Source organism: Lithobates pipiens, unplaced genomic scaffold (assembly GCF_037356315.1).
Source record: "Lithobates pipiens isolate NorthernLeopardFrog02 unplaced genomic scaffold, aLitPip1_a1.2 Scaffold_8, whole genome shotgun sequence".
Classification (NCBI taxonomy): Eukaryota; Metazoa; Chordata; class Amphibia; order Anura; family Ranidae; genus Lithobates; species Lithobates pipiens.
In genome coordinates, this window is record NW_027507903.1 from 522,143,617 (window position 1) to 522,165,593 (window position 21,977).

The 21,977-nt window shown below is 39.5% G+C and overlaps 1 protein-coding gene across 1 annotated transcript in view; it reads right to left on the bottom strand.

Annotated features, from left to right (window-relative positions):
- Window positions 1-388: 388 nt before the first annotated feature.
- The window catches only part of CDS2 (CDP-diacylglycerol synthase 2), an 81,520-nt gene continuing 59,931 nt past the window's right edge, over window positions 389-21,977 (bottom strand). The window contains exons 9-13 of the mRNA XM_077469477.1: window positions 18,271-18,339; window positions 16,815-16,967; window positions 10,586-10,705; window positions 9,047-9,150; window positions 389-8,367 (exon numbers count right to left, since the gene is read on the bottom strand). Of these exons, the coding sequence (XP_077325603.1) occupies window positions 8,238-8,367; window positions 9,047-9,150; window positions 10,586-10,705; window positions 16,815-16,967; window positions 18,271-18,339 (576 nt within the window). The 3' untranslated portion in view covers window positions 389-8,237. The remainder of the gene's footprint in view (window positions 8,368-9,046; window positions 9,151-10,585; window positions 10,706-16,814; window positions 16,968-18,270; window positions 18,340-21,977) is intronic.

Consider the following 21,977-nt stretch of genomic DNA (forward strand, 5'->3'; position numbering starts at 1 on the left):
GTGGCAGCTTTTCCTAGCACTGACCACAAATACAGTCTAATAGATCAGTAGATCTCCAATGGGAGTTATTCATGTAAAAAATGGTGCCCTTCAATTTCACCAAAAATGTACATATTACATAGAAATCTTCTGGGCATACTTGGTCTTCTGAATCCTGAAGCATTGGAAGAAAATGTGAATGATGGCTTCCTGGGAGAAGAGATCTTCAATGCATTATTCAAGCAAAAAAAAAAAAAAAAAAAAAAAAAAAGCAACCATACAGCAACAACAGCAACTCTGCCAATAACTTTCCTTTGTATGAACACATGACATTGTTAGAGCCAGGCAAGTAAAGACATAAAGAGCAAGCATACACATAGGTCCAAAATGAACACCACAGAGAGCAACACGCATTAAAGTCACATTTTATTTTGCAACATTGATTACAGAATACCAACCTACTATATATTTAAAATATATATATTTATTCTTTTTTCTATCCATATTTGGTGTCCCTTTCAATCAAGGAAATTCTACAATTTCTACAGTGTGAGTGGCATTTAATAACCCATTTCAGTGAAAGTACAATTCCCTGACATGTCAACCATTGAAATGTATCAGCATAGCAGCAAAACCACACAGTATGGTTTCCTCAAAATACTGTTATCCTTACAGGCTGATTTAAAGGGTCAGTTCACCCAAAGCTTAGAATTTAGTTTTAATTGGAGGCTGTTTAAAGTTGAATCTTTCACTCATTTCTGCACCTAGCTTATTGTTTGGCTGTACTAGTTCTGTGGATCACAGGAGTGCAGTTCGTTCTGCACTCCTGTGATTCATTTTAGCAGACTAAAGGCGGCTGATGTCACAGAGTCGGTCCAAGCTTGGGCAAGACTGCGACAATGGAGTCGGGATCCGCCCATATGCTTGGACCAACACCCGGCTTGACCTCTCAGCGAGCCACTGAGAGCATGAGCCAGCTGCTCCCACCCACTCTACAGCCCATGGCTCCAGTGAGCAGCGGGGGGGGCACCAGAGCAGAGGGTTGCTGACAGTCACCAGCTCTCTGCTCACGGAGCTTTGAGAACAGAGTGATATGTGGTGTTCGATCGCTCGGTTCTCAGTGTTAGAGGCACCGGGGGACTGATGCAGCATCCACCTAGATAGGATTCTTTATAAAAAAAATAAAAGAAATAAAAAAAACACATACATGTTTTATAGCAACTTGGCAATTCAGACTTTCCCACACCTAATGCAACACGGAGGGATATTCAATAAGGATGGGGGGGAGCCATTGCAGGTGGGTAAAGCTTGAAACACATTACAAAGATCTTACTCCCAGAGACATAGCAAGCTGGTGGGCGATTGAAACAAGCATCTCCTAAAAACTAAAATACAGCATTTTTTTGGACTTACCATTTAAATTCAGAGTAATAAAATAAAAAAATAACAAAAACATCAAGACCATGGTACAGTAACATAGCAGTTTCACAATGAACATATTAGAATGATAGAAGAGATTAAATAAATGACTGGAGGTGAAGGACAAAAATGCATAAGATATGTACAGACAGAGCCAGCCACAATAACTGGCACAGGAAAGTTTATAGGGGGGCCAGGAGCTACACTGACCCCCAATAACACCGCACTGTGACTCATCTCCTAGCAATATCAAAAGGGCACATGGAATGTTAACAAAGCTTCACATTAAAGTGGTTGTAAACCCTTTCAAACCACTTTGACCTACAGGTAAGCCTAGATCAGTGGTGGCGAACCTTGGCACCCCAGATGTTTTGGAACTACATTTCCCATGATACTCATGCACTCTGCAGTGTAGATGAGCATCATGGGAAATGTAGTTCCGAAACATCTGGGGTGCCAAGGTTTGCCATCACTGGCCTAGATTAAGGCTTACCTGTGGGTCCAAGAAATATCGCCTAGACCTACAAAAGGTTTAGGAGATATTTACAAAAAGACAAACACCGCTGTCTGTGGCGCACAGGCTCACTGAGCATGCCGCTGCTAACGGCGATATGGCATTAGTGGCGGCTCGTGTGCACATGCACGGGAGTGATGTCATCACTGCTCCGGCGCTATGAGTGGCTGGAGCAGCGTTATCCGGAAGAAGATAGAGGCTCCGTGCTACAGGGGACAGCAGTGACATCGCTGGCTCCTGTGTCAGGTAAGTGACACATAATGGGCTACTATGCGATGCATAGTAACCCATTATGCTTTACCTTTGCAGGGAGACAAAGAGGAAGTAAACCCATCAGGGTTTACTTCCTCTAACCTGTAATTTATAACCTATAACCTAATATATTGCAGAACTGACATATTACAAATAGCTTACCTGAGTTTCAGGACCAGGAAGAATAACTCAACGAGACCTCTTGCCCACCAAATGAACACCAGCAGTGACAAACACAAATTGGCCTGTCGCAAAGGTGATGTCAGCTGACTAATAAGAATCAACAGTTCTGCACATATTAGGTAATCATGGAGAACATAAATAACATGATGCTGGCCTGCCTTTGCTTTTATTAAAATGGAAAGAAAAGTCCTAATTCTTCAAGCATATAAACTCTATTTTAACTACCAGAGAAAAAAATATATATATTATATATATATATATATATATATATACATATACACACACACACACACACACACACACACACACACACACACACACTTACAGTGCTGCAATTTTTTTTAAATAATAATAAAGACTAAATATATGGATGTACAGTGCCCTGTATGAGCTGCATAAGGCAGTACAACAGTAGCAGGTCCATGCAAATTTAAATTGGTCGAGAACAGAATTGTTGCAACAAAGAGGCCAGGAAGATCTGCATCTACTGTACAAATGTCAAGGCTTTGGGCGAATATATGTACACATGTATGTCAGACATTGCAATGTATAATCCAAATGTTGCAACAAAGGTTCAGGCTAAGCCATTTGATCAATATGATGTTCCTGGGCAGTTCCTGGGCTTCCCTGCATTAGCGGTTGGAGCATACCCTTAGAATGCAACATATAGCTCAGCTCTGTGCTAGTCACTTTATATAGATTAATATTCTGAGTGTTGAGACATTGTGTGTATATATATATATATATATATATATATATATATATATATATATATATATATATATATATATATATATATATATAGTCTACAAATTTCTGGTCTATGACTGTTAAGTACAACACTCAAACTTGACCATATGCATGGTAGTATACAAAATCCAGTGATATGTGGCTTGCTGCAAGTGGTGGTTGTATCAGACAGATTACCGGATTTTCTAAGCAACTGACCACAAGCTGGTGACGGTTATTAATATTAGCATACAGGAATTATATAGTGCCAACAGTTGTGTAGAGGTAAGGGGGAAAGTACAGCTACAGAACAAATTCAAGACAACAGAGGTGATCAATTTTAAAAACATTTGCAGAAATAATTCAGTCTATAGCTACCAGATTACCCCTCTCTTACTGAGGCACATTAAAACTGAGCATCCTGGTGCATTAAAAAACAAAACAAATGTAAAACAATGTATGTAGCCAACTTTTAATTTTAAATGTTAAACTCCCTTCAAATATATTCTGAGAAGACACCGATTTATTAATTCTGTCATCCAAGATTCACACAACTTTCACCCAAAATTTACATAAAAATGTATGAATCCTCTGTGAAAAGTATGACTATTGGGTAAAAGACCCAAAATATTTTTTCCTATGAATTAGGTCTAACATATGGAGGACTTTAATTTTATTTAATGTTGGCACCTTTGCCTATGTCCTACATCAGGCACACATGGAAACAGGGGAAAAAATAAATTAATTTAAATGCCCAATTCTGGCCAAATTCTGACCATAGCCAATTACTCCTAAAACCCAGGACAATCTGCAGCATCAATCCATGCATTGTAATAGCCTCAAAACTTCAAAATGTAGTTTATTACTTGTGAGAAGTAACAGCAAAAATATTTGTAAAGCACGTACAATCTGACATCTGCAAATAGCTTGTAACAAAGCTCCGGTAAACAGCACAATTTGTAATTGTCATTAAATATGATGTCAGATACACAATAATACAATTATTTAATGCAAGCATAGTATGTTATACGTGACCCATTCCAAATAATAACAACTTATTATTCTTCCACTGCATTAGCTGATGGGCCATAGGCCAGGAATAATTATTTAGTACATTTCATACACACTTATTTATTTTGAGTCAGTAGCACAAGTAGTGAAAGAAGGACCAGCACGATGGCTCTGGAGCCCGCACCTTTAAAAACAGGTTAGCAATGGCACTTTCCAAATTTCTATTCTAACAAATTCACTCAAGTTTCAAGTATTTTCTGTCCAACAATGGCAATTGCAAATTTTACAGCTCAGATTCTCCAGATTTTGCCACTCCTTGTAGCATCAAACATATTTTGCGCCACCCACAGTCAGGCAAAATACCTTAGGAAAGATGGAAGACAAGGAGAAGCCTTCCATTACTGACCCAATGGAGCCCACAGTCCTGCTCTGGACATGTGGATGCCTTGGGACAGTCCACCATCAGATTGTGGGGGAGCGATGTCTGCTGAGAAAACAGAGGATCAGATGAATAAAAAGTTTTTTTCCCTCTTCCCTGGACAAGATGAGCCATTAACTTTTGCAGTGTGGGCACTGCTTGGAGTTGGGTTTTACCATATTTGTAAGAGGCACTTTAAAATTCTCATTTAAAATTGGTAGCCATTCTCTGCTTACATTAATCGCATTGCTTTGGTCTAATAATTTATCCCGACTTCATGCCAGCTAGTAAATTCGCGAATCCACCCAAAAAAACAAAACAAAAACAATTGATGCAGTAAAGGTCTATACTACATATGCTGCTGAATATCTCCAGTGCTCACTAGTAGAGCACCTGTGCGCAATACCCGCTGCAGAGGCAATCTTGTGTACATGGCTACCAATAGTGACGACTTTGATCCGAACATGCCCAAACCCATTCTTAGCCACCAAGTTAAAAAAAAAAAAATCTCTCAGTAGGCCAGAGACATCCAAGGTAGAGACCAGTTCAGATGTGTTATTTATTACCATGAAATAGGCCATATACCTTTACAGCCTGGAGCCTATGGTACATCTGTGGTCAACATTTTTGCATGTCAGGAGAATTTAATAAAAAGTTAATTAAAAATATCTCTTAGCTGCAAATACTGTATATAATTTAAGGAGCAGTAAACTATACACAGGTAAAATAGTAGCAAACAATATTCAGAAACAGTTCTATAAAAGCACCCAATCCTGTACATATTTGACCTTATATTCAATGTCTGCAGCCTGTTCTGCAAGAAACATTTTAGGCAAGCTAAAAAAAGGCATACAAGGGGGTGATGACAGTAACTTCTCTATGAGATTAATAAACAGGAAGGCAGCAATGTGTAAGAAATATAACTTGCACAATGCTATTGTTAACTTAAATGCATAACCTGCAGAAAAAAAAAAAAAATAGCCAGCCGGTGTTATTGTGTGAACCATTGTGTGGTTTGGATTGGCTGGCCCTCCCAAAGAAAACTACCATTTAATATGAAAAAAAGTTCACATTTTATACACTTAAATCATGAACAATGACTGGTTGGGTGACTACACGAGCCAACAATTAGTCTGCAGTCTGTAAAACACCAGTGAAGAGTAACAGCTAGACAACCATATACATTCACAAAACAATGGAAAAAATGGGTTTACACTTCTTAAAAAAAAAAAAAAAAAAAAAGAAAATGGTGCTAAATACAGAAAACCAATAGGATAAATAACAGAATGGAAGAAGTTTAAGGAACAAAATATAAATAAAACACATTTTTTTTTTACACATAAGAGGAGAGATAATGACCAACTATAGGGATGTGGAAACAAGTGAATGAAGTAGGACTCCATACACTGTGTACTTGTTGCTGTATATGATGTGCTTACCGATTACATAAAGGGCTGTGACACATCCTAATGAAACCTCTTCAGTAAAAGCTGGATTCCAGGTATGGATGTCTGCATAATTTGATTGGTCAAGCGTGAACCAATGCAAGTATGCTGGTGAGACCACTGTAAAAGTGGATCGCCCCCGTCATGTGCCGAGTGGCTGCACTCACAGAACCCCTTGCGCATTTTTCTCTCAATTAATGCAAAACATTCCCTGACTGGATGAAGTGGAGGGGGGCAGTGGCCTCAATCTCCACCCCATCCAATCAGGGAACGCTTTGCATACATTGAGAAAAATCTAACGTATTCTGTAAATGGTTCCCATGCTAAGCAAGCGACCCCCCTGTATTCACTATGCAGCAAGTTAGCAGGGACCCATAAAACAGTGGTGAACGCTGTAGTAGCAGTGATTACTACAGCGATACTCCACTTCCAGAACAGTCCCTACAGGTATGGAATATGCATACTTACATTGGTTCAAGCTGGGCCAATCCAACTATGCCAAATATACCTGGAATTCAACTTTACTAAACAAAGTTAGAGGATCAGTTTAGATCCCTAAAAAATAAAAAAAATAAAAAATAAAAATAAAAAAAAAAGTTAAAAATTGCTGCATTGCCCAGTCCTTCACAGCAAAGCATTAACAATAATAAAATAATTTAAACCTGATATAACACTTCCTGTATATAAAATGATATAGACACTAAAATGTGAAAACAGTTATGGTCATAACTTAGAATCTATGCATGTCATTTGTGTCAGACAAATAAAAGGCTAGTAAAAAATTGAGTACGTAAACATGCCTTAACCGTAACGCATATAGAGAGACATTTCTGAAAGTGGAGACATGTAAAGAGATTTTCCACTACATTGAACATGCGTGACCTAACTAGTGCCAATCCTAGAAAACTACCACTATATTCCTATTCCTGGAGGTCCTGTGGCCCTCTAGGTTTTGTGCACTGCAATCGCCTTACGTCATAGTACACCATAGTAAATATATATTAAACAAAGCTGCCCATTTACCCGCTGAAAGATTAATGTGCAACCTAAAATCTCAGCTAAGGTAAAGTCTAAGGAACATAAGACAAGTTTAGCTGTACAGTATATATGGATGTATTCTTATAGCCTTTCTAGGCAGGCTTATATCAGGATGCCATGGATAGAATTTTCATGAAAAAACATATGTTGCTTAGGTAATGGCCTTGCACATGGAGCCATCTAGTGTGCCTAGGAGTACCAGGTGTCTAGCCTTGCTACTGATAGCCTGTCAAAGTCTATGGCAGGCTGCAGCTGGACAGGGCTGAACACTACCAAGTGGTACAGACGTTTAGGGCTCTGTGTGCTCAGGTACAAAGTTCCGGAATGTAGAAGACCGGAAACTTCGCCCCCAAGTGCACAGATCCCTAAATGCTGGTACCACTCAGTACAGCAAGCATAGACTTTGACAGGCTTCCTGCAGCTAGGCTGGATACTGCACCTGTCCCTTATGGAGGGAGGCACCACAGCTGGATGGCCCTGTGTGCAATGGGCCTAAATGTACATGGCTGCTTTGAATGTATCCCAAGTCTGCTGCCTTCAGTTATACACCTACATTAATGAACGTATGAAGGGTTCAATCAGTCCTAAATGCTGGCTAACCTTACAGGCAACTAAATCCAGCAAAGTACAATGTGGGTAATATTAGGGTGAGCCATCCTGCCAATGGTATATTTTCTGTGTTGTATTGAATGGCATTATACTATTGATGTTTCGATATATACTGACATCTAGTGGTAGAAAACCTCATAACCAGTTCCTATGTTGCACCACTTACTCTCCAAATTAAAAAACGGAGCAGAATAAAAATGTGGCCTAGTTTACCACACCATACCCACCATTTAACACTGAAAATATAAAGACCTAAATAATTCACCGAAATGATAAAACGATGCTTAATAAAAATGCAAGAATGGCTCACTAAAAAGTCTGAATATGGCATAAAGAAATACCTTATACACTTTCAGAAATGTCCCTCACTCCATAGTGTATGTACGTGGGAGGCTGGAATGCAGTGCACCCCATAGTTACCACCTCTATAAATATGGCCATCAGGCTCTGTCTTCAGAAAGTATATGTAAACACAAGGCTTGTGGGGAAAAAAAAAAAACCAAAAAAAAAACCTCTGGAAACATCTCCAGCAGCAAAGGGGTTAAAATAAGTCCTCTCCAAGAAGGGCTGGAACAGTAACTGTACAGTGAACCCACATGCGCCAGGTGGAGGTGCCGCCCAGATATGATGTATAGCTGCTTTAAACACCCTCGCCATTTCCCAGCATTCCCCTCTCCGTTAGGTGTGATTTCAGTGTGTTGAAAATGTGAATTTGTTGGTCAGGACGCAATGTTAAAAACTGCTGAATTAGTTTGCTTGGGTTGGGCCCCCTGTTAAAAAAAAAAAAAATATATATATTATGATTATGCACTGAAAAAGGAAAGGTGATCAAAGCAGACATTTTTTTAAATCCTTATTAAGAGAGTCATAAACACAGATTATATCTATGGGACACAGCGGATCATGGTGCTCAGTACCCGGCTGGGGTATCATGTGATCACTATGACAAATCATAGCGATCACATGATAACAATGTAAAAACAAACGGTCATGAATGGATTTCCAATCACGAACAAAAGAAATTTATTTTTTTCATAAAATGTTGGTCTTTTTCCATTTATATTGCAAAAAAAAACACCACAGTGGTGATCAATTACCACCAAAAAAATAAATAAGCTTTATTTTTGTGAAAAAAAAAAAATTATACAAAATTTGTTTACAGTGTTGCATGACCATACAATTGTCAGTTAACGTAGCGCAGTTGGCAAAAAAAAAAAATGCCTGGTCACGAAGGAGGTAAAACCTTCTGGAAGGCAAGTGGTTAAACACAGCTTCTAGAGTTCAGTTCCTCTATAAATTGCAGTTAATAGGAAAAAAAAAAAAAAATCAAACAAAATCCAAAGTAGCGCCATTGTCAGCGGATTCAAACAGATAAAATTGTGCTCAGAAACTGTTAAAAAAATAACATAAAACTACCCTTATTTAGCTTTGCTTCCATTCATTACTCACCTGATAAAGCTGGCAATGTACACATTCACAAACGTAGCCATCAAGTATTGACAGTCAAATCTGTCCATGATACCGCCATGGCCTGGAATGGTGTTTGCAAAATCCTAATGAAAAAAGAAAACATATGAACCCAAAAGAGCACAAATGTTAAGTCACCAGCTAACTTTCTTGCAATAGGAGGCTGCAGAAAGCGTACAATGAATGCGAACATACATAAAATCGTATAGAAATGTTTATGACATGTAACTTGTTGGTTTTTAACTGAGGAGGCTTATAAGTTTTCCAGGCTGCTGATCAAATAGACCTAAACAAAAAAAAAAAAAAAAAAAAAAAAACCAGGATGGATTTTTTAGTCCCAGTATAATGTATATGCATACCAACTTTGGGCTCCTATTCAATCAATAATGGACCCGATCAAGGTAAGAGCTTTTCATTGCGATTCAGTGTCTTCACTCCCATCTCTGGAAGTGCAAGCTGCTCACATCTCCAGTTTTTTTTTGAAAAGACCACAGGCAAAACCCCAGAAATTAGATAAAGTGTATGTGTGGTCAACATATAAAATCAGAAATGCAATATAAAATGTGCATTAGATCTAAAATAATCCTAAAATAATCTAAAATAATCCACCTGCAAAACACAGCCGGAATGGCGTTTTGCCGGCGGTGTTGCAGCGCTGCCCCATTTCAATGGGGAGCAGCGGTGGAGGAGCGGTGAGTTCACCACTCCAAAGAAACTGCTGGCAGGACTTTTTCTGATGCCTTGCCAGCGCACCGCTCCAGTGTGAAAGCCCTTGGGCTTTCACACTGGAGTGAATGGAGCCGTTGTTTTAGGGCGTTTTGCAGGCACTATTTTTAATGCTATAGCGCCTGCAAAATGCTCCAGTGTGAAAGGGGTCTCAAAGTCTATTATGGGTGAAAGTCTTTTGGATTGGTGACAACACTCAGCCATGGCCTTCTTAGACACAAATCTAGGCACTAAACCAGCAAGAGGACTTGCTAATGCAAGGTGATTCAGTATGGTCACCATGGTCTACCCTGCATTCAAGCAGCTCATCAATGCCAACTCTGATTAAATCCACCCCTTTAAATTAGCTGGAACACTAGGAACAGCTGAGCAGTCAAATAATTACCCAAAGTCACATCGTGACTCAAATCAGTCACAAAACACTGCCCACCAGAGCGGTTTGGAGACACTGTTTTGGAAGCAGCTTTAGCATCACAGGTAGGTGACATATGTAGGTTCTACTCCAGCCTTTCCACCTACAGTTTGAGAAGATGCTGCCCCAAAAGGTCTTTGAAAGCCAGAATTTAAAAAAACGTTTAAAAGGAAAGTATTTTCCTCAATCTTGAAATGCTCTATTAGGCCAGTTCACACAAAAAGTAGCTTTATTAAAGAAGTAATATAAAAAGGAGGCGATGACGTGAAGTGTGAGTATTTCATGGGAACAACCCAACCCCATATCTTTAGGGGAACTGGCCATTTTTGGCAAACTGGGGCGAACGCAGCATAACTAGAATCTTTAAAAATAATGATAATCACTTTGATCTTGAACGCTCTCTTGAATCCACTAGCGAAGAATCCTCCGAAAGGCCCAATGAGTGAGGCAAATGTAGAAAGAGCGATGCTATGGATTTGGAAAGGATACATCCAGACAGTTTTCTGCAGAAGAGAGAAAATATATATATAAAAATGCTGAGACGTCCCATATTGAACACCAATAAGTGCCTTAACCATTTTTTTTCTTTGGAATAACATATTCAGTGATACTTTGGTAATTCCTTTGGGATCACTGAGCTATGGAAATTGTGACCAGTTCAAAAGATGTTTAATGTGTGCAGCCACCTTAAAGTCTACAGCAAATTTATAACCAAGAATGCGGCCTGATAACTATAGCTAATGGAGAATGACAAACTAAACTACAAGTCCCATCTTCCACTACCACAGAGGGACTTGTAGTTCTCAATAGAACACAAGTGCTGTGAACATCACCACACTCACAGTTCATTGACACTTTCTCCAGCTCTCCAACTAAAAATCCGTACCCTCAGTTTGGACAAAGTTGAACGAAGTCTGCAATAGCCAGGCAGTTGAAATGCTCTGCAGGCTCATTTGCACAAAAATAATAAGTGCACTTTTTGTCTGCAATTATATGTGCATTTATTATGTTTTTTGTAAAAAGTGAGCTTTAAAGTTCTTATGCCTTTTTTAGCACTAGGATCTAGCTTTTAATTCCAAATACAAAATGACACACTGCCCAAAATTCGCTTGACTTCTCACTTATCCCTTATCTGACCAACTATACTGATAATTCAAATAATTCCCTCTTAAAAAAAAAAAAAAAGTTAACACCCTTAGGATGTACTGGTACATCCTTTAGGTGGAAGTGGTTATACTGGGAGCTTCAGCCATGATCCCAGTATCCTGGCCACAGAGCCGCCTGATCACCTCTACAGTGTATGGAAGGCCACCTCCCCAAACTCCTGCTAGCAGCAGGAGGAGTCCCTTGTTGTTAAGGAATGTGGCAGATGCCAGCTCCTTAACAATCAGCTAGTAATTGAATATATTTAAGTAGCATGTGGCTAGACCACAACTTAGTAACGGACGTATTTATTGTTTTGCTTTTGCGTTTTGTGGATTGACTCTTAGGCAGATTTATGCCGTATTTACTGAGATTTTCTTTTTTTATGTGGTCAATACCGCATAATCCTGCAGTGAATTGATATTTTGCTTACCGCATGAGTTATTTGGATACATTCCCAAATATTGCATGCAATATCCTTTTTAGTGAACTGAGCCCACTGTGTTTGTCCAATGTCGGGACTTGAAGATGAAGATCAGGTCACATTTTCTGGCAAATTACTGCAGAAAAAGTTAATGCCAATGGGTTCACACACTTTTTCTTGCCACTGTATGCGAGAAATGTCAGAATTGGCCTGGTGTTGAAGTGGTTAATCTCTATCCTAACATTTGAAAGGATAACTCAAGTTTGAGGGAAACAAAATACATAATTGCTATGCAAACCTTTGTGTAATGTTGTTAGAAAAATCATTTTTCCCCATTTTTAAGCTGCAGCCAGCAATGATTTTTTACAAATGGCAAAAAAAATTAAATCAATTATGTGACCTTGCAATATGTCAAACTGGAGGCGTTCTCTACATTGCATCTAAGCAGAGAACTCTCAAATAATGATGATCCTTTATGCAATTGCTTTTCTACTTCTCCCAGAAGTTTGCACAATGCAAAAAGAAAAAAAACTAGAGATATCACCTAAAATGGAAATGTAATTTTTGGTGTGATACTTTGAGATTTTACAGTGAAAGAGATTCATACAGTTACACAATTAATCTGGGTGGAAAAAAAATAAAAATAAAAAATAAAATAAAAAAAAGACATCCAGTTCCCTGGATCAATTTTACTATAAATATTAGTATCCAGTTATAGTAAGTGCATTTTGGAGAAAATACAGACTTTTTAATTACCAGATTGCTCAGGTGGTGACAATGAAAACACTGTCCCACTTCCCCAGTCATTTCAAGCAAAGCAAAAAGCAACCTCTTTTGGACATTGCAAGTTTTCCAAAATTCTTGCAATGTATCCAGGTCACCTGGAAGGTGTTTTTATCTACAAACCTAGAGCTTCATCCTAACTTAACCATTAAAATCAACCATTAGAGTAGGTTCACAAATGTTCCGGTCGTGCCTGCGCAGCATGGTGCCATTTTCCAATGCGTAGGGTTACCATTAAAAGGCACCCCACATGTCTGCTAAAGAGCAGTGCCTGCGGGTAGGGAAAGCACATAAATATGCATGCGTTCCAGACCCACCTATGTGAACCTAGGCTTAACCGGAATCCTAAACATATATAAAAAAATACACCTTATTAGGCATGTGACAGGCATAAACATGCATTCTATAAGACTACCACTAGATGTCACTGTTTGAAGATAAATTGTCTGCCTTTAGTATTTTAATCTACTTCCAGAATACTAGAAGTATACAGAAAAAATAAATAAAAAAAATCTCAAAAAATGTTAACTAAACATTCCATGAACATAGTGGTACAAGTCATATGACGACAACTCAGTTTGTGAGTTTTAATGGTTTAACCCTTTTGTGGGTGTGGGGAGCCTGCAATTTCGTAAGTGATATAGATAAATCAAAATTTTTTCCACATCTATACATGTAAAAAAGCACATAAAAGATTTAAAAATTCAGTAAATCCAATGCTTTCTGAAAGCACCGCATATAACTTTGGCACAGAATCAAATTTTTTTAAAACCAGCGTGCCCAATTAAAGTAGAACTAAAAGCAAAACATTATAACTGGTCATGTTTATTCTATCCATCCGTGTCCCCTTGAGGAGTTAGGAAATCCCTGGTCATCACCAAAAGTCACCAAAACTATTGTCCCCCTTGGAAAATTTCCCCTCTATTCCTGTTCTGGAGACAACCCAAAATGTGTGTTTTTCTTTTACTTTTGGTGATAATGGAAAACATGACAAATAGAGAGGGTGAATCTTCCTGATGGGGACATCAACAGCAATAAGAATCTAACAGGGGTTTTAATCCTGGTCTATTTTTTTCAAAACTAAAAACGTTTAAACCTGTAATGTTGTTAGAAAAACATCCAACGGGGCACTCGAGAAGAGGAGGAGTGCCGTTGACGGACCCCAAAAAAGGAGGATCGGGGCCACTGTGCAAAACCAACTACACAGAGAAAGTAAGTATAACATAATTCATTTATTTTTTTTAAATGAAGATTTAGTTATCCTAAATCTACATAAAAAATAAATAAATAAATAATCAATTATGTTATACTTACTTTCTCTGTGCAGTTGGTTTTGCACAGTGGCCCCTGATCCTCCTTTTTTGGGGTCTCTCAACGGCACTCCTCCTCTTCTCGAGTGCCCCGTTGGAGAAGCGCTCTCCCTCGGGGCACTTGTGCGGGCATGCTCCCGTGTCCTGCTGCTGTGTCTATTGACAAAGACAGCAGGACCCGGCCCCACCCCCCACGTCATTGGATTTTATACACAGCAGCAGGAGCCAATGGCTGCACTGCTATTAATCTATCAAATCAGGACAGGAGGCACCGGCTAGAGCTGGTGTCCTCTCTCGGTGCTGGAAAGACCGGTCTCAGGTGAGTAAAGGGGGGGTTGTAAACCCTTGTGGTTTTTCACCTAATGCATAGAATGAATTTATATACTTTAAAGAAGAAGAAAAAAAGTGTTATTTTTACATACACTTTAAGCTTAGTTTTGGATAGAGTTTGGAAAGGTTAGAATGACTGTCAGGTTTTTATTGTTGTCTATGTGACCATTGTTGCCCGTACATAATGATTTAAAACCTAAAATTGTCAGATGAACAGGAGGTGAAGAGAAACCTGCCCATAGGGAAACATGTTAGAGTGACCACTGTCTAAGAATGGATATTTCCTATTATGAATTTCCTGCATGAAGGTAAAAAATGTCCCAGTATTTGTATCGCCCTCTCACCCCCTTTATACCGACCCGAGTCCTATCTCGATACAGTGCTGTGTCTGTCTGCAGAGACACTAGTCTCTTCCTCTCCTCACAGGCTCAGAGACAGCAGCAGACACTGACTTGTCCCCAGACCTCTATGCTGCACCATGGATGGCAGGGAGAGGAGAGATACATTCGGTCCAGAGAGGTGGTCAAGCCAAGCCTGGAGAGCTCTCCAGATCCTAGGCCAGCCGCTCACTGCATGCTGAAGATGATCAGGAGCTGCAGAGAACACGCTCTGTAAAGCCACGGGGGGGGCACTGGAGGAAACTCCTTGATAAAAGGAGGCCACACTCCCAAAAGACATCACTGGTCTAGGCCATCATGCTCCACTTCCTGCAGTTTCTTCCAGTGCCCCAGTAACTTTACAGAGCGGCCCAGTTTTTCTCATAGCCATGTGTGCGCTCTGCAGGTCCTGATCATCTTCAGCATGCAGAGAGCACCTGCTCTAAAATCCAGAGCACTCTCCAGGCTGAGCTTTACCACCTCTCAAAACCAAAGGGGATCTTTCACCTCCCCACTATCCACAGTGCAGCACTGATGTCTGGGGACAGGGCCGCCTTCATGACATGTTGATGTGCCTTCTACAAGCTGTGCCTTTGTAAGATCAATATTGTGTTTACGGTGTGTCTTTATTAAAGGGTTAACCCTATGGGCTGTGCGCTCTCCCTCTCATTCTTTTTATTTTCACAGTGCCTGTTCCTGTGTGTAGTTAGAGAGCCACTGACCAGGAGTTACCCCTATTTGCTCTATTGCTGTACCTGGAATTTATTCTGACTTGGATGCAAATCAGCAATCCTTGATATATTTATAGTTTATTTCAACATTGACATTAGACGGTCAATGGTCATTTAAAAAAAAAAAAAAGCAAACAAAAACATGGGCCAATTACCAATGTCCCATCCAAGATGGTGTTAATAGTTCCTTTATCCTACAATCATTGTTTTTATTTGTTTTCCATAATAATTTCTCAATTAGTAAGCCCTCCTAATAAGACGAACACTCGCTGTTATATGCTGCCCTCTATTTTAAAGCATTGGCTTTTTGTTTCTAATTATTAGCGACTCTTTAATGAGTGATCGGTCCCACTAGACTGGTGCAAAGCCGGTGTGCTGCCTATATTTAAGAAGGCATCAAAGTCTTTACCAAGTAATTACAGACTGGTTAGTTTAACTTCTATAATCGGAAAGATATTTGAGAGAACTCAGATAACATTTTAGATAATATTTTAAGCAACAGTCAGCAAGGATTTATAAAAGACCAATGTTATCAAATAAATAAGATTTCTTCTTATGAGGAGGTGAGTAAATCCGTAGACCAAGGAGTGGCTGTGGATATACAGTAGTATACTTGCATTTTACTAAGAGATATGATGTACCCACATTCAGGATCTAAAATCACCTTAATGTGCCCAGATGTTGCTCATTGTACATTGAATACTAATAAAGAAACACTGAGCAGCGCTACCTTATAAAGATACTAAACAATTGTGTCAAATATTATAAACCCTTAGGCATGGTTTATATAATAAAGCCTTATGTATTGTTATATACATTTAGTGGGTTGTGTTGTTGACACGGTTTCCAACACAGCTAATGTGCAAGGTAAAATCTATAGGCTTAAAAATTTCAGTTTGTAAATGGATAGAAACCTGGCTAAAAGACAGAATTCAGAGAATAGCGATTAAAGATTCTTACTCTGAATGGCCTATGGTTATCAGTGGCGTACCCCAAGGTTCAGTGGGCCCTTAGTTTATTTTTCTAATAAAGGCTATAGGGTCTGGGAATTAAAGTACCATTACAGTCTTTGGAAATGACACCAAGCTCCGCAGTGAAATAACATCCTTACAGGAGGTTTCCAGCTTACAAGCCAACCTTAATGCTCTGATTGGGCAACTATGTAGCAGATGAAGTTTAATGTTGATAAATGTAAAGTGATGCACTCGGGGGCTAGAAATGGGCATGCATCATACATACTAGGGGGAGAACAGCTGGGGGAGTCACTGGTGGAGAAGGTGTTTTTTGCCTTCCTATGGATCAACTGTGGGTATAGGATTCTGTATATGGAGATTTCCTTGTGTTTATTTTGTTTTTTTTCCTCTTGGTTAGACTTGTGTCTTTTAAATCTAACTTTGTAACTACGCGTAGAACTATGATGTGTACCAGGAATAGGACAGACATACAGGGGATGACAGATGAACATAACTGTCCAGAACAGTTCAGGACTGAGCATTTGGATATGTATTCCTCACCCAGCCAATGAAAGACTGAATCACCGCAGGGATGTGATATTCCTGTAACTGAAATAGATCTGGTGGCACGCAGTCCACTGCAAATCTGTTGGTGTCGCTGTTATACTCCACAGGGCACACAAAGTAGCTGTATCCAGCCATGAAGTAAGAAAGCTAAGGAAACAAAACAGTGAAACTCAAATTAGTGAAAAGAACACAGCGTATAGTAATGCAATATATATATATATACACATACATACATACACACACACACACATACATACAATATATATATATATATATATATATATATATATATATATATATATATATATATATATATATATATATACACACACACACACACACATACACATATATATACACACACACACACACACACACATAGCTCTCTATATCTATTTATTGTTTTCAACCTAAAAATTTGCAACAATGATTGCCGATGTCTCCTGTTGATGGTAAGAGACAGGGAACATAGAATCCCAAGTACCTTAAAATTGGGTGGATACAGACAAGTTATTCTCTATTTATTCAGCCTGCCTGCATTACAAGAGGATTCATTTGGGGTTTAAACAGTAATAAATATGCCCATCTTGTATATTTGCTAAATGCTGTAGCAAGGGTTAAAATACCATGTGCTGACACAGCATTAGAAGAGTCAGAACACCACTAAGCAATGTTTAAGGCTTTGTTCACATATATGTGAATCAGATGCGATTTGAACTACATCCGATTCACAGAACATGTGAACTCTCAATGTTTCACTTGGGCGTTTTTCAGTCTGGTTCAGGTACAATTTTAGGTAAAGATTTGCAATTCGAATTGCACCTGAACCGGTAACAGAAACGCACCGGACTCCCACCCTGAAACCACAGCTGCATATATGTGAACAGAGCCGAACCAACAAACTTTATCCAGCTAAGGGAGGAAACAAAAAGGGTTTATATCAGAAGATATATTAAACACTGCAAAGCTCATAAAGGCAATAAATCAATTACAACAGGCTCTAAAGAATATATATGCTCTCCGTTCTAGGGATTTAATAATATTCAGTGTTTCAACCTTAACAATCAAGAAAAAGAGAGAAAGAAAGAGAAAGAAAGAGAAAGAAAGAGAAAGAAAGAGAAAGAAAGAGAAAGAAAGAGAAAGAAAGAGAAAGAAAGAAAAAGAAAGAAAAAGAAAGAAAAAGAAAGAAGTTTATGCATGAAGTCTTTGCGCACATTCACACCTGCAAAGACACCTGACAATGATTACATGCCACCGTGACTAGCTGCGGGATAGGATAGCCTCCCAATGCTTTCAATAGGACTGCCTCCTGCAGCTAATTGCTGGAGTTTTTACATGTAATCAGTGTTGGGTACGCTCACAAGTGTGAACGCACCCTTTATCCAGCTTTGTGCATAGCTCGCTTAGAGTTCCTGCTTTACGCTTTTTTTTCAATGTGATTAATACTTACTAGTATTCCAAACAGAACTGTAGAGAAGAAGCCTCCAATAAAGCCTTCCCACGTCTTCTTGGGTGACAGCTGGTGAAAATACGAGAAGAGCCAGATCAGTACCGTGGAAGATCATGCAAGGCATAACATAAAAACAATGACAGTTAGAAAACCATTCAAATAATTTGCAATAAGAATCTGAATCAATCCCCACACTGTTTTTTCAATCACAATACACCTACAAAAAAAAAAAAAAAAAACGTTGAAAAGCTGCTCCCACCCATGTTTAATCAGCAACTCAAACCTATTGGCCTCGCTCACACCATGTGCAGAGATGTCAGTTTTTCTGCATGTGTTCTGCAAGGGCACAAAGAAAACAATTGTTCTCTATGTGCCTTGTTTACAACACAACACTAGTAACACATGCAGATTTTTTTCTGCACAGGAATCTGCAACGTGTATGCAGTTCTCTGCACGGGAAAAAAAAAAAACAGATACAACCACACAGGGTATGATGTCTATGCATAAAAAACAAACAAGCATGAAAACACGTCAATGTGCATAAAAACTGATGTAAACTCGTGTCTCTGCAAGCAAAATCTGTAGTTTTTTCATTCTTTTTATACAGGTATGGTGTGAACGAGGCCTTAAAGTGGAAGTCCACCCTAACACTAAAATCTCTAAATCTACAGTCATCCACAATTTAAGACTAACCTATCTAACCCTGTAAAGAAGAAACCGTACCTTTTTTACATACCTTTTCTGAAGCTGCTCTGGTCCGGTCCGAAGCTCTGCTGAAGGCACAGCCGACATTGGCTGTGAAATGAAGGGGAAGTAACATCACCCATAGAGTTACTATGGGGCTTCCGTTGGCCACAAGCGCAGCGTGGGACCGGACCGGCTTCATCATGCCTGTCGGAACTCACTGCGGGCTTTCCAGTGTTCCCCAACAGTGACAGTGTAATGTCATACAAAACTGAACTTTACAAGCTCTGGAGGTAAGTGCATACTTTTATCTATTCAATAAGATGTTTAAAAAAAAAAACAAAAAAGAAAAAAAACAAAAAAAAAAAAAACAAACAACACACACACACCAGTGACGGCCAAGCCTCACGGGCCACTAAACTAACCATCTTGAATCCCATGGACCTCCAACATAAAATTTTACATCCCCTATACACACATATACACACACACACACACACACACACTGCTACGGCTCTCTGCCCCCCTGGATCACACACACAAAAAACACTCCAGCTCTCTGCCCCCCTGGATCACACACACACAAAAAACACTCCAACTCTCTGCTCCCCCTCCCCATGGATCACATTGCTGCCTTATACACAAAAACACACACACACACACACACACACACACACACAATGCTCCAGCTCTCTGCCCCCCTGGATCACACTGCTACCTTACACACACACACACACACACAGGCTCTCTGCCCCCCTTTACCCTGGATCACACTGCTCCAGCTCTCTGCTCCCCCTTCCCCCTGGATCACACTGCAGCCTTATACACACACACAACAAGGCTCTGGCTCGTTGGTTTAAAAACCACAGCACTGAGATTATTGGTGTTTTCCACCTTCATATCAAAGCACATCCACTCAGAAGCCTTTTATTTTCTTCCATGTTTTAATTATTTTTCTCCCATTTGTTGGAAAAGGTTTCAGGCACTGCATACTAATAAGGGGAGGAGGAGAAGGAATTGCAGTTATTTTTTTTCTTCTAGATAAATCAGTCCTGTCTTATGATGGTGAACATCAGCTGGGAGTCAATGTGTATGCCTCCTGACTTCCCCACTATGGCTGTAAAAACCTGGTCACAGCAGGCATACACTGCACACAGAAGTGAAGATTCACGTGTACACTTTAGCACATTCTCCTACAGGCATGTGCAACAAAGGACAGTAAAATTTATAGAGTGGATCTATGTCCTCATGCATTAAAGCCCATCTCATCAGAATGAGATCTACTCCTAATGGAGCTCAATGGATTAACAGACAAAGGCTGAGCCCCTCTGTGGAACCACTAATCCAATCGTCTTTTTTACTCAGACAAAGATGGGACAATAAGCAGAATATGGCTCACAAATACAACAATATGTTGACTCCAGACAATTAAGACTATGCATATAATAGCTGGCAATGTAAAATGATCAAGGTTGGCGACTAGAGATGAGGGGATCATTTCCAGAATTGAGAAAATCTGGTCAATTGCAGAGTTTAATTCCACTCAAATATGGCCGATTTGCAGACTGGTCCTGACTGCCTGGATTAATGAATTCGGTGCAACTCAAAAAAAACCTTCACACATACATTCAATAAAATTGTGAGCTTGCTCACCAAATGCACCTCTCTCTGCCATCAACCTAGAATACATGACAAAATCTCAGATACTAAATCAAACTGGATGGCTGAAAAGCCACTACATCACTTCAGGTAGAGAAGGTTGCCCACCAGCAGAACACAATAGAGTTGCAGAAGTGACTCCCCCATCAATACAGACTCTCTTGATAGGAAAATTGCCCAATTCTCCTTTCTTCTTTCCAATTGTATAAACTATGGCTTGCAAGATTTGGAAAGGCGGCAATCAGAGTTGACCAAATTGCTTCCTCAAGATGGCTGCCCATACCATTATGTGCAATAGGTGGTAAAAGACAAAAGCTAGTCTTTTGGATTTTTCTTGCTGTTGTTAAGATGGTGGTAAAGGTTAAAAACTGAATATTCAGACCAAGTTCCTTTTTCCAAAGCTCCAGGCTTTGTGCTTTTTACCTTTAGTCGTACATACAATGTCTGAACGGCAGCCCTGACGTAACTCTACGTGGTGAAGCGCACAATGTACAGTTTTCATTTCAAAAGGTGAACTTTTGTGGCATTTAGCACAACTCAGGCAGTTTAATTTATTGGTCAGTTAGATTTGTCCAGGTTTGCTAGTCAGAGATTAGCTTTTAGACAATTTTCCTTGACATATTAAATCAACTTTTTTTGGGCCAACACACCTACAATTCGGCCCCAACGACTACATTTCAGATAGTTGGTTTCTGTGGTTTTTAGAAACAATATACACAAGAGGCTAACTTACACCCCATTTTTGTAGCCAACACAAACTGCAAAATACAGTAAATTACTTAGCTACTATTTTTTTATACTTTATTAATGAAGCCATGCAGCATGCAAACTATAATACACATTTGTAATACAAGTGCATCTTCATGTAATTCATACACCTTTGTCAGACATTGCAGCCAAGAGAAGTGACAAAACTCTCAGTGAGGAATTAAGGAATACATTGGTGTCACTTTCTCACCAGCAGCCTGCTAATTAGACAAAGGAGGCACAGCAGCACAATAGTAGTGCGTAGTACACAACACAAATTTTTTTTTTTTTGTTCAACCCACCAGTTTGAGCTGCTGTACGATTTTATTTCAGTTACTTATATAGCGCCATCAATTTACGCAGCGCTTTACATATACATTGTACATTCACATCAGTCCCTACCCTCAAGGAGCTTACAATCCAATGTTAGTACAGTGAACTCGCCTGCTGTTCTATTGTGTTTTGAGAGGGAGATGGCCCCCTGCCAGATAATACAGTCAGTGCTCTCAGCCATTGACTGAGAGCATTGAACGGGAGCCGATCAGGCTGCCAGTTTTCCAGAATCCACGGCCGGCTTCTGTCGGACCAATGGCCATACACACTGACCGAATGTCTGA